This window comes from Chelonia mydas, chromosome 20 (genome assembly GCF_015237465.2).
Source record: "Chelonia mydas isolate rCheMyd1 chromosome 20, rCheMyd1.pri.v2, whole genome shotgun sequence".
Lineage (NCBI taxonomy): Eukaryota > Metazoa > Chordata > Testudines > Cheloniidae > Chelonia > Chelonia mydas.
This window is the reverse complement of record NC_051260.2, coordinates 12,827,127-12,839,756: the sequence shown is the minus strand read 5'-3', so window position 1 is coordinate 12,839,756 and position 12,630 is coordinate 12,827,127. Positions and strand designations below refer to the sequence as shown.

The following is a 12,630-nucleotide window of genomic DNA, read 5'->3' as shown; positions in this document are numbered from 1 at the left end:
TCAGGGAAGCGTCCAGAGCAGAGAGAGCACCCTGGAGTGGGACACCCTAGCCCCTGCCCTAAGTGACCATGACAAGGCTGGGGGTCAAGCCCCCCAGGAATCCTGGGCCCAGCCTTGTTGGGGTTACAAGGACTCTGCCACCGGAGAATGGAAAGGCAGCCCTGGAGGTCAGGCAGCCTCTGGGTAAAGGGAGCGGAAGCGAGGACTCAGATACTTTCACTAGCCCATTCCACTGGGGTCGTGTATAAGCCAGGAAAGTTCCCCACAATAGCGGGACCATTCCCTGGCTTACTTAAGTCCCAGTTTTATTCACCCTTGTGATCCACAAAACCCCTCCTGGCTGCTGTCAAACCCTGTAGGTGCCTAAACTTGGCACCTGTGTTTTCAGCATAAAGTTTCCTTTGGCACTGTCAGCCTCTGGGCATGCACACTGCTGCCTCCCTCTACTTGACCGGCACCTAAGCCCCAGACATTTGTGAACCCGGGAAGATAAGCAGACGAGCGCCTGCCTCAACTGCAGGGCCTGATCCGGTAGTCGGCCTTGGAGGCCACCCACTCCCATTCAAACTTCAGCCAGAGAAGGCAGTGGTACCACCCCCGTGTTTTAGGCCAGTGGTCGGGCACTCAGCAGGGATGTGGGAAACCCAGGTCCAATCACCCTTCTACCTGCGGGGGAGTGAGGATTTGAACAGGGGTCTCCCACATCCCAGCTGAGTGCTCAAGCCACTGTGCTAAAGGTGTACGTGGGGAAGCGTCACCCCTCCTGCCATGCAAAGAAACAGGCACCGCTCTGATTCTCACCACAACCAGCCTGGGCGCCCCCCCCCCAGCAGAGGGCTTCCCGCTGCGCATTGCTTGCGGGTGGAGGCACCTACCGGCAGCCCTGATTTGTGCTGAACGCCATGAGAGGGGCGGGGCTTCAGACACACCCCTTTTGTCAGTATCGCCCCATTGGCTAGTTTTGGCAGCTCCTCCCCCAGTGTGCTGGTTTTTGTGGGTCCTATTTGACAGCCCCACAATGGATGGGAACAGCAGATATGGTCTGGCGGAGCGGTGGGAGCAGCCCTGGATGGGCCCAGCCCTGCAATGGATGGGGATAGCTGATACGGATGGGGGGATGGGAGCAGCCCTGGATGGGCCCTGCCCTGCGATGGATGGGGATAGCTGATACGGATGGGGGGATGGGAGCAGCCCTGGATGGGCCCTGCCCTGCGATGGATGGGGATAGCTGATACGGATGGGGGGATGGGAGCAGCCCTGGATGGGCCCTGCCCTGCGATGGATGGGGATAGCTGATACGGATGGGGGGGTGGGAGCAGTGCTGGATGGGTCCAGCCCTGCGATGGATGGGGATAGCTGATACGGATGGGGGGATGGGAGCAGCCCTGGATGGGCCCTGCCCTGCGATGGATGGGGATAGCTGATGCGGATGGGGGGGTGGGAGCAGTGCTGGATGGGCCCTGCCCTGCGATGGATGGGGATAGCTGATAGGGATGGGGGGGTGGGAGCAGTGCTGGATGGGCCCAGCCCTGCGATGGATGGGGATAGCTGATACGGATGGGGGGGGTGGGAGCAGTGCTGGATGGGCTCAGCCCTGCGATGGATGGGGATAGCTGATACGGATGGGGGGGTGGGAGCAGTGCTGGATGGGCTCAGCCCTGCGATGGATGGGGATAGCTGATACGGATGGGGGGATGGGAGCAGCCCTGGATGGGCCCTGCCCTGCGATGGATGGAGATAGCTGATACGGATGGGGGGATGGGAGCAGCCCTGGATGGGCCCTGCCCTGCGATGGATGGGGATAGCTGATACGGATGGGGGGATGGGAGCAGCCCTGGATGGGCCCAGCCCTGAGATGGATGGGAACAGCTGATACAGATCGGGGGGTGGGAGCAGTGCTGGATGGGCCCAGCCCTGCGATGGTTGGGGATAGCTGATACAGATGGGGGGATGGGAGCAGTGCTGGATGGGCCCCAGCAAACAGAACAGCAAGAGGCCTGTATTGCTCCCTGTTCCACTCCTCCAGACCTGGAAATTCAGAGGGCCGGGAAGAAGGCAGAAGCAGCCCCTCTGTCCCAACCAATGCACATCCAGCACTGCTGGAATACAGCCACCTCTGGGGTGGAGCTACCGGCTTGAATCACAGCCATGGGGGGAGGTTTTGGCAGGACACACACTGCTATTGCAGAGGGATCTTTAAGGTCTACACCCAGGCAGACAGGGCTTTAAAATCTTAACAGAATGCTCCACCTGCAGTCAGCTGCTCCGAACCCACCTGCCTGGATGATAGTTGACTGCATGGAGCATTGCTGGGTCCAGCTCTCAATCCTTCAAGCAGCTCCTGCAACATGCACCTTTGAACATCCTCCCCATCATGTCAGCCATGTGCCAGTTTCACTCTCTTGCCGTCTGGTTCTGCTCTGACTCACGGGAGCCCTGATTCCCCTGCCCACTTCCTGTCTCAGCTGGGAGGCTGTTTGCACAGATCTCGCTCTGGGCCGGGCAGGCTGGCTCAGTGCAAGAACTGAACGGGCAGTAGGGGTGATGCCCTTTTTCTCTGATAAATCCTTCTCATGAGCAGCAAGTCACAAATATCTGGTGCGTGCAGCAGTTGAGTCCGTATGCCATTGGCTGCCAGCCTGGCTGAGACTGATGGGCCCATCTAGCCTGGTATCCCACCTGCGGCAGCGTCCAGCACTGCCAGCTGCAGAGGATGCACCCTAGTGGGCATTAATGGAATAACCTGCTCCCAGGGGAAGTTTCTACCTAACCATTAGCTAAAGGTTGGCTTATGCCCTCAAACCCTGGGGCAGCTGACTTGGTAGGAGCCTGCCCGGTGCAGCCATTGACAGCGGAGGAGCAACTCAGCTTCACTAGATATTCCAGCTGAGAGCAGCTGAGATCCCCCCAGCTCAGCCAGAGGGAAACTCCTATTTGCTGCTGAGGCACCTGCCCAGTCCTGCTGTTCAGACCCCAACTGCAGCAGCATGCACTGCCCACTGCTTCGCCCGTCTCTATGGAGGGGAAGCTCGCAGGGTCCCTGCTAATAGGGAACTCGAGCAAAAGGCCAGCAGGGCGATTGTGGCTCGCAGCCACAGGGCAACGACTGGGAGTCCTGGAAGGAATTATGACCAAATTCGGGAGCCCTGGCAAAGGGATATCTGGCCAGGGTCACCTCGGCAACAGCCTGAGCTTGGCGAGAGCCCGCTCAGCACAGGGGAGAGGGCAGTCACACACAATGATCCACACGAAGTCAGAATGTGAGTGTCGTGAATCTCCCCTGAGCGGGAGTTATTCTTAGGGGTGAGCGAAGCATGGATTCGGGGCCTGGGAAAGAGGCTGGACTGACAGCCCGGCATAGAGAAGGCCTCTTATTACAGGCCATGACGGGGCACTTACCCCACTAGCCTTCCTTTATGGTGCATTCAGTCACGGCTCTGTGGTCCCACAGCTGCCAACTAGGACTGGTCTGTGTGAGATGGACACCAGCCCTTCAAGAACCAGGACTCAGACCCACCAAACAGCCACCATCACTTTTCACTACCTGAGCTGGGCTGGCTCTGAACCAGTGACCAAGATGGCAAAGGCTTTGGGCTGGATCCCGAGCTGATGTAAATCAGAATTGCCCCATTAAAGTCAGTGGAGTGATACTGATTTACACCAGCTAAAGATCTGGCCCTCTATGTCCCATATCAGTTCTCCCCTCACCCCCTTGCATAGAGTTTAAGACCAGAAGGGGCCACTATGCTCAATGTCTGCCCTCCAGCATAATCTAGGCGAGAGCAACTCATCCAGGGCTCCCAGCACACAGCCCATATCTTGTGCTTGAGCTACCGCAGCTCATTGAAAAACACTTCCGCTCAAGTGCTGGAGAATCCACCCTGCCCCCAGGTCATTTCTGGTGGTCAGTCACCCCTCTCCTCATTTGCACCTTATTTTTAGTATATATTTGTCTGGCTTTAAATTCCAGCCACTGGACTGCGTGATGCCTTTGGCTGCTGGTCGTAAGAGCAGCCTTCTCCCAACCCTGAGTACAAAGGCAGAAAAGATCCACTGGCTGGAAGCTGAAGCTAGATAAATCCAGGCTAGAAATAGGATGTGCATTTTAATGGAGAAGGAAACGAACTACTGGGACAATTTCCCAAGAGGTGCAGTGGATTCTCCATCACTTGGAAGACCGACTCAAGAGTGGCTGTATCTTTCTCTGTGTGCGCGCGTGCTCTAGCTCAACCACAAGCTATGGGCTGGCTGCAGGAGTCACTGGGCGAGGGTCTATGTGGTTTATGTTATATTGGCCAGACTACATGATCACAATAGTCTTTTCTGGTCAATCTGTGAATATTTTTAACACGCTGACATTTTCCAGATGCGCTCCGGAAGAGGTGCTGACCTCCCAGCCTTCCCGGCCATGCCTGGAACAGAAGCGCCCTACAGAGCCCAGAGGCACAGAGTTAGTAAGACAGTGTAAATAGTTTATTGTTTTTGATGGTTTTTCTCTCTTTTTTTGAAAGTACAGATGTTTTTTGCACAAGTCAGTTTTTTTTTAAAATGGGCATGGGCTGAAGAGGACGAAGGTTACAGTCAGAGAGGAGGAGGAGGGGTCATCGCTACACGGATACACCAGACACACGAGTTTGGGAGTGGTCAGACCGTCGGGCGGCAGTTACAGTACCATCAAAATGAACCAAAATTCACTGCAACCTGAGTGCGCTTCTTGGATATGGAGCCAAACGGGCTTCCCCACAGCTGAGCTCGCGCACCTCGCAGGAAGGCAGCATCCAAGCCAAGGAGGTGGCACCGATCTGACATGCCTTTGCACGCTGATTGCCAGTGAGGGAGGCGCCCGGGTGTGTTGGATTCCCTGTGGGGTGGGGTGTCGGTAATGACTCCACCCACTGGTGGGAAGCCCTGCCAGGTCCCCTCCTCAGTCTCACTCGCATCTCACGGTTACTTTCTCTGGAGAGACCAGTTCCACAGTTGGTGGAGCTTTGCAGCTCCAGTGCGACTCCAACGTACATCAGCTGGGGATCTGGCCCATTGACTCCTATGGAGCAATGCTGGTTCACACCACCTAGGGATCAGTCCCGTGATTGCTGATCCATAGTGGGTGAGCGATCTCTATGTCTGAGTACCGGCCAACATCCCCTGGTCTAACCTCACCTGTCCTGGGGGTTTCCCCTGCCTCGCAGAGGAACTATTGGAACCATTTACCAGGGTCGTGGTGTATTCTCCATCGCAGATAATCGTTAAAGCAATGCTGGATGCTTTTCTCAAAGCTCTGCTCTAGGAATTATTGGGGGCAGGTCTCTGACCTGTTATCTAGGTGGTCAGACTAGACGATCACAATGGTCCCCTCTGTCCTTGGAATATGTAACTCCTTATGATCTCCTCCATTGAATCTTCTGAGCTCTCTGCTTCCTGGCCCCCAGGGTCTCCCATCTGGCTCCCATCAGCACCGCTCCTTACTCAGCATGGGGATTGGGCATGGCGAGGTCCTAGTTATTCCCTGGCAGCCAGGTGGGGAGACTGAACCTGTGTCAATCCATGTGACAGCTGAGTCCTAGACACAGATCCTGGCTGGTCCTGGTCACTCTGTGGGCCTTTTTTCTCTGGGTCTGCCCTCTGCGGGACTGTCCGCTAAGAAGTAGGGCAGACCTGGAGGGGGCTGTGTGGGAGCTGTTAATGCCCCAACAGCACAGTGGCTTTACAGCCTCTATGGACAGGCAGGAGATCTTGAGTGGTAGAAACTCTGACATTTTTGCTCTTAAATGTTGAGGCTTCTCCAACTTCGGGGGTGTCACAAAATGTGTTTCCTAGAGGTGGATTTGAACCCAAGCCCTAGCTCCAAGTGCCCCCAAATTTGGGGGAGTCCAGGCTGAACTTTCAGGCTCTAAGTTTGCTTCCCCTTCTCTCCGAGTCCCGCACTCAATAAATTAGTAGCAGTTTAAAGCCGGCTCTGAACTATCCTACAGGGTGACCTTGGGCAAGTTCCTTCCCTTCTCTGGGTCTCAGTTTCCCTCCCACCCTCCATCCTGTCTATCTAGACTGTAAGCTCTTTAGAAAAGGGGCTCTCTTCTACTGTGTCTGTGCAGCACCCTGCAGCCCTGACCTCAGTTAGGGCCCCTAGACACTGCCATAGTACACCTAATAATATTTCATCCAGCACATTCCACATGTTTTACAAACATAACTAGTTGACCATCCTGGCACCAGATGGGGAAACTGAGGCAGAAAGGAGGAGGCAGTGACTTGCATTGCACGATCTGGAGTCAGAGCTGGGACGGGAACACAGGAGACACCGGGCTCCCAGTCCCAGAGTCTACCCACTAGACCATGCCTCTCCCTCCCTAAAGGACAGAGTTCAGGTGAAGCCCCCCCCACAACAGCTACTCAACACCTACTCCCTATCTATGCATCCACATGGGCGCTGCCTGCAGCCTGCCCCGCAACCCTGGCTGTGCTAAACAAAGGGCTTGCCAGAGTGGATCAACCTAACGGTCTATCCAGTGCTGTCTACAACTGGCCAGTCCCAGCTACGTCAGAGGAAGATGGATCCTTGCAGCGGGCAGGCAGTTGAAGAAGCAGCAAGGGGACCAAAGCTGCCAGGTTAGAGGCAACAAGAGTGAAATGTCTGGCTGAGGTTTGCCCATGGTGTGCTGAGCTGTACTTACGCTCTTGCCGGGGAGGGGCGGGCATGCGTGAGTGTCAGCAAGCAGGCGTGCCCTGCCGCCCTGGATGCTGCCTTCTCGGATCTAGGCGGCTGCAGCCTACTACAGAGCACACAGCAGGTCACCTTTAGGCACCTTGTTTTAGTTGCTACTCAAAAATCATACAGGAAAAAAACAAACAAACAAAACCAAAACCCCCAACATAAGTAGCTCGAGAATGAGCCTCGCCAGAGCCGCAGGGAGTTGGGGAGGCAGTGGATTTTCCCTTCTAAACTCAGTTTAGTTTGCTTTAGTCATGATCCAAACCTTTCCACGTGCCATAGTAGCCAGCACTGCAGGTGGGATTTACAGGCTCTGTCCATGTCACGGAGCGATAGCAACACATCAAGCAAACTCCCTTGCAGGCAATGGGAGCCTTCAAAAAACGCCTTCTCCGATGCCTTGAACTTGGCACCACTTATCCACACAGAAGAGCCAGCTGAGACCCTGATGCCCCGCTTGCATGGAGTGCCTGGGAAGGAACCTGCAGCTGAACTGGCCCTGTCTATGGTGGATGGAAAGCCACCCAGAGCCTTCCTACCAAGTCACCCCACAGTGCACAACTTCGTCATTTGTAAGAAGCCCATGCTCCCAAGCCGTATGGCCCTGCGCTATGGAGCGGGAGCCCCAGGATACATTGCTACTGGGGACATGGTGTATGGATGTGTCGAAGGGTGTGGGGTGAGGGACCAGGCTGAACAGCGACATGCTGCCATTGATGCAACCAAGGGTCTGCCTAGAGTAGACTGTGTCCAAGGCTACTAGGGAGTCTGGACAATATTCTGCTCTGACGCCTTCTGGCTGGGCATTTCCACCGACAGCAGTGGGGGCAGAAAGCGGGTGGCCAACCACGCCTTGCAGTTCTTCTCCAGGTCCAGCCCTGGGGGGAGGGCAGTCAAGGAGTAACCCAGTGGCCTGCTGTAGGCAGCAGACTCTGCTGGGCTGGAATCCAGCTTGTGGTTACACCCACGCAGTCTCACCCATTTCAGTGGCATTGCATGGGACTCAGCAATGGCAGAATCTGGCCCTCTGTTCATGCAGGTTGCTGCAATGCTGACTTGAACCAGGGACCTCCTGTGGGCTGCAGGCAGCACCCCTATCAAAGAGTCCCTCCCCCACCAGCTGTGCAAGAAGAAGGGGTGCTAAACTGGGAGTCAGCTCATGCCACCTCCAGGGAATGATATTACCCCACCCTGCTTCCTCATGGCCCAGCACCTCTGTGGTTGGGATGATGTCCTAGGGAGGGTCTGGGTCTCCCTGAGAGCTGATTCCTTATGGGGGGTGGCGGTGGGCAGGGAGCCGGTCCTGAACACCTGACTGCTCAGTGTGTAGCTGTGGAAGTGGGCATGCAAGAGGAAAGGGGGCATCTGGAGCCCACTCGTCCTGTACCCCAGATTCTGCTATTACTAACTCCAGTGTGATCCCACTGAAACCACTGTGTGTGTCTAAGTGGGGACAGGATTCCAGCAGAGCAGAGCAGGGCTAGTGTCTGCTCCCTACAGCAGGGTCACACCCAATTGCAAGGTGCGACGTGCGAAGTCTCTGCTAGAACGTGATAAACCTGCCAAAGGGGACTGTCTTCTCGGAAAGGGTGTGAAAATAAGGGCCTGATCCTGACTACAGCAAAATTCCCAGCGAAGTCAAAGAGCCAAAGCCAGAGACCGTGAACGATTTACTCAGTTTACTCAGGATATACTCTAGAAAACTCCCACTGATTTCAAAGACATGTTTTGCCTAAGTACTGAGGGCCAGATCTCCAGTTAGTGTAAGTTAGTGTCACGGTGCTAGAGCCAACAGGCTAAATCCCTAGCTGGTGTAAATCAGCGTAAGTGCACTGGGGTCAATGGGGTTATGCCGATTTGCACTAGCTATGGATCTGGTGCAGACACACTGCTCTTAGTAGTAGAAGTAGTACAGTGTCCTCTGTAGCTCACGAAAGCTTATGCTCAAATAAATTTGTTAGTCTCTAAGGTGCCAAAAGTACTCCTGTTCTTTTTGCAGATACAGACTGACACAGCTGCTACCCTGAATCCTCCAGCTGTGGCCCCGGCACTGCTCCCAGCTGTAGTACTTTGGAAGTCCTTTAATAGGAGCCAAATGCCAAAGCCTTTCCTTCGGCAAAGCTCTCAGCTCCTTGACTGGGTAAGGCCCAGGTAAATGCCGAGTACAGGAAGGACTTGGCCCTATGGGACAGATTCTGATCTGTTATTCCAGCGTTAATCTGAAGCAACTCCACTGAAATCAACCAATGGGGGAAGGAGCTCCAAATCAATCCCTTATTTCCAGAGGGCTCGTGCCTTCAGGCCGCTCTCTGAAGCTGCTAGTCCTCGTCTGGTGCTATACAGAATAAATAAAATAACGAAGTGGCGCGTATGACCAGCTCCGTAACCAGCAAATGGATTCACAAGCCATCTTCTGTTGTAAACAGGGCCCCCAGCATAGGAAAGTGGCATCTGGAGCTAAAGGCAATGGCAGAGAAAGGCCTGCATGTTAATCACCCTCAGCTCATGTGGGATGCTGCTGCTCTCTGTGGGGGAGGGAGGAGGAAGGGGGAGAGGTATCACAAGAATTTGGCAATACAGTGCAGCATGTATATATATAATATATATATTAAAATATACAGATTATAAATACCCAACCAAAGCCTCTCCCAGGCATATTTATATAAGTATACATAATACTCCAGTCCAGTGACGTAGTGGGCCAGTGAGGGGCTCAATCCAAGCATTCAGGTCCACTGGGGCTGTTTTCCATCTCAGAAGGGGAAGGTTTAGGATATGGGGGAAGGTTCTGCCAAGCTGGGAGGTCCAAGGCATCCCTCCTTTGGAAACAGACCGAGTGAACTTAATACACCAGCAGGGAAGGGGAAAGCTATGAAAATACCTATTGGCAGGGGAGGGTTGGAGGTATACAGTGCATTGAAAGTGACATTTGCAATCGGCCGGAGAGGAAATCAGGCAAAGCCACCCGTGGGAATGGCTTTTCCTCAGCTGCTGGATGTCCGGGTTTATTGAATTCAGAGAGCAGAAGGGAAATAAGAGGAGGGTGTAAAGCAGGGGCAGGATGGGAAAGAAAGAAAGGAAATAAAACTCAACTCCATAAGAGAGCAAGCCAGATAATCTCCACAGGGACTGATGGATCCAGCCAGCTCCACACCCCTTCCAGCATTCTGCTTCTCTCTGCCTGAGCAGGTCTGCGCACAGGCTGCTCTCGATGGCTGGTACCCTCCATAAATAGAACAGCCAATGGGCAACAATGCACCCCATGCGCTCAAGGTTTTAAAGCGGCCATTTGTGCCTAGCAGCATCAGTCTCTCCCAGGGACACGACAATGGCCCCAAAGGGGCCCTCCCGCCATGTCCCAGCACCACGTGAACTCTGGTCCTGAGCCCCACGGCCTTCGTCTGCCATCCAGGTGCCTGGAAAACTCAGCCTTCATCCCAGCCACCCGAGATCTTCCATCCCTGCTGGGAGCAGCCACTCCTGGAGATCTCGCCTTCCATTTTCCACCCGTGCTCCTCGAAGGGCGTTGGAATGGAGCTGTGTTTCTGCTGCACAGAGGGGGTGGAAATGAACGGACACTACAGGCTCAGGGGCTTGCAGCTCCATGGCATCTCTCCACCGCCAGGAAGTGATGCAAGACTGACTCTGTCACAAACAAATGGAAGCACAATCTGGACCGTTTCGTAGTGAGGGAAGCAGAGCCCGACACTGGAAATTAGGAGTCAGAGCTGTAGACAGAATGGACTAGCTCCTGTGCTGGTGTAGATCAGTGTAGCGCCATTTACTGCAGCAGAGCTTGGGGGATTTGCACCAGCTGAGCAGCTGGCTTGCTGACTGCAAGCAAAGCTCTTTGGGTGAAGGGCTGTGGTGGTGGGCCTGGCCAGCTCTTCCACACAAATGATACTTGATGGGCACTGTTGCCAAGAACGATGTAGCTAGCCAAGGTGGGAGCACGGCAGGCTGCACTTTATTGGAAAATTCCTTCAAGGGGGATCATGTTTGCAGATTGGCTCCATCCCAAGGAAGCTGCTTCACCTGCTGCCTGATCACCAGGGCAGGCTTCGAAGTGGTGAATGGTTCAGCAATTCTGGCCCAAGGTGGCCTATTTGGAGATAAGCAGCTTGGGTTTCTCTCTGATTAGGAGCTGAGCTCTCTATTAAGGGCTACTCCAAGGAGCTGGCATTTCCATCATCTGACCAGGGCTCGCTGAGCCGTGCATGCCGTCCATCCATCGCTCCAAATCTCCTTACTGCTCTGGCAGACTGGAGGGCATCTCACGGGGCTACTGAAACGGTACGGACACATGGTGCCAGCTGCAGAGCTGGGAGAGCCAGTTCAGAGAAACACAGGCCAGGCTGGCTGAGGGAGGTGAAGCCCCATCATGCATAGAAACAAACCTTCTCCAGATGATTCCTGGCTGGGGACTTCTCTCTAGGCTCCTCCCGAAACTGCTCTTGCTTACCGGGCACCTTTGCTGTGCACCAGACAGATCTTGGTAGGGACACGAGGTTTAAGGTGGCTCTCTGGGTAGAGTAAGAAAGGTTCTCCTAGGGGATTTGTTTCCACATAGCCCTCTCCAGACAGGGAGGTTAGGAATTTAGCTGGAAACCCTGCAGTTTGCCATATGGAGCAGAAGAGAAAGGGAACAATTACAACACGTTCTGGAGAACTTAACTGTGCAGGAGATTGAGAGCGCAGCTCCATTACGGATGGAGGACAGGAAGGCAGCAGGGCAGAACGCTGCTCCCCTAGATTTCCTTATGACACAATAATGGTCAGTGTAATTTCCTAGAACTTAAAGCTTAGTATGGAGCTCCCCGAGGGGAGCCCAGTTGGCATCATAACAGTTTAAATAAATAACATCTGGAGAACAAAAATAAAATATAATATCTCACGTAACCAAGCAGGCTCCTCGATCCAGAATCCCCCGCGCTGGGCCCTTCCCATCCTGGGGAGAGCTCCCTTGAGAATAGGGATATGAAGGCCTCCAACTCTCCCCTCTCCGAGCAGATGCTCTCGGGATCATCAGGGACATGCATTTAAATAAAAGGAAGAGAGACCCAATTTCCTGCCCTCTGAGTGTGGAGGGGAGGGAATGGTTTGTTGGCCAGTTGCCCACAGGTGCTCGGACCAGGCGGATGGTCATTGGGCCTGGATATCCAGCGGCCTTGCCGCTTCCACACCCGCTCAGGATGACACTGAGCTGAGTTCTCAAGTGTGCAAACTTTTGGGAAAGGGCAATACAAGAAGGAGGCATTAGGGGGTGGGGTTGGGTGAACAAGGGTTACTCAATGGAGTCGGAGTGTAACTACCGGTGACGACAGAGCAGGAGAAAGGCAGTGCAGACAACAATCAAGAGGTTCTGTATAACACAGGCCGGCTGGAGAGCTGTCCCCGCATGGCAGCAGACGTGCAATGCTCTCTAAGTCCAGCCATCATGTTGGGTCTATGATCTCCCCCACCTGCTGCTACTGAGAGCGCCAAGGAGAGGAGTCTCTTCTCTCCAGGCTGCCCGCTCAGTGCCCGATTGGTGGAGGGGGGGATCCCCCTGGCATCGGCATCTCCTCTCACTTGCTGAGGGTTTCTCCGAAGATGATCTGCGGCTCCATCTCGCCATCAGCCTCAGCGGTGGAGGTGGGGTCCTCGGGCTCACTGTCCGTGGAGCCATCGCTCTCTTTGCCGGAGCTCTCCGTGCCCCGCAGGAAGCGGGCATTGCAGGGTGAGAGTGGGTACAGCACGTCCTGCAGCGCGCCCACCACCATGGGGTTGGTCAGCAGCTCCTCATCTGAGGAGTGCAGCGAGTCCTCGTCCACTGCCAGGTGGCTCACAATGTGGATGCCATCAAAGCCCATGGAGTCCTCGAAGGGCTTCTGGCCCTTCATCAGCCGGATCTGGAGGGCACAGGGAACCGGAGGTGAGGA

At 54.7% G+C, this 12,630-nt stretch overlaps 1 protein-coding gene across 8 annotated transcripts in view; it reads right to left on the bottom strand.

The window, feature by feature from the left end:
- EVI5L (ecotropic viral integration site 5 like) overlaps positions 1–12,630 on the bottom strand; it is a 96,964-nt gene that overhangs the window by 4,185 nt on the left and 80,149 nt on the right. For 6 of the 8 annotated variants that reach the window (XM_043533259.1, XM_043533260.1, XM_043533261.1 and 3 more), the window contains one exon: positions 4,452–12,600. The exons of 1 other annotated variant lie outside the window; for it this stretch is intronic. In XM_043533259.1, the coding sequence (XP_043389194.1) occupies positions 12,277–12,600 (324 nt within the window). In that variant the 3' untranslated portion in view covers positions 4,452–12,276. Of the gene's footprint in view, positions 1–4,451; positions 12,601–12,630 lie in introns of those variants that run through there. One more of the 8 variants, XM_037887756.2, reaches the window with a different exon arrangement.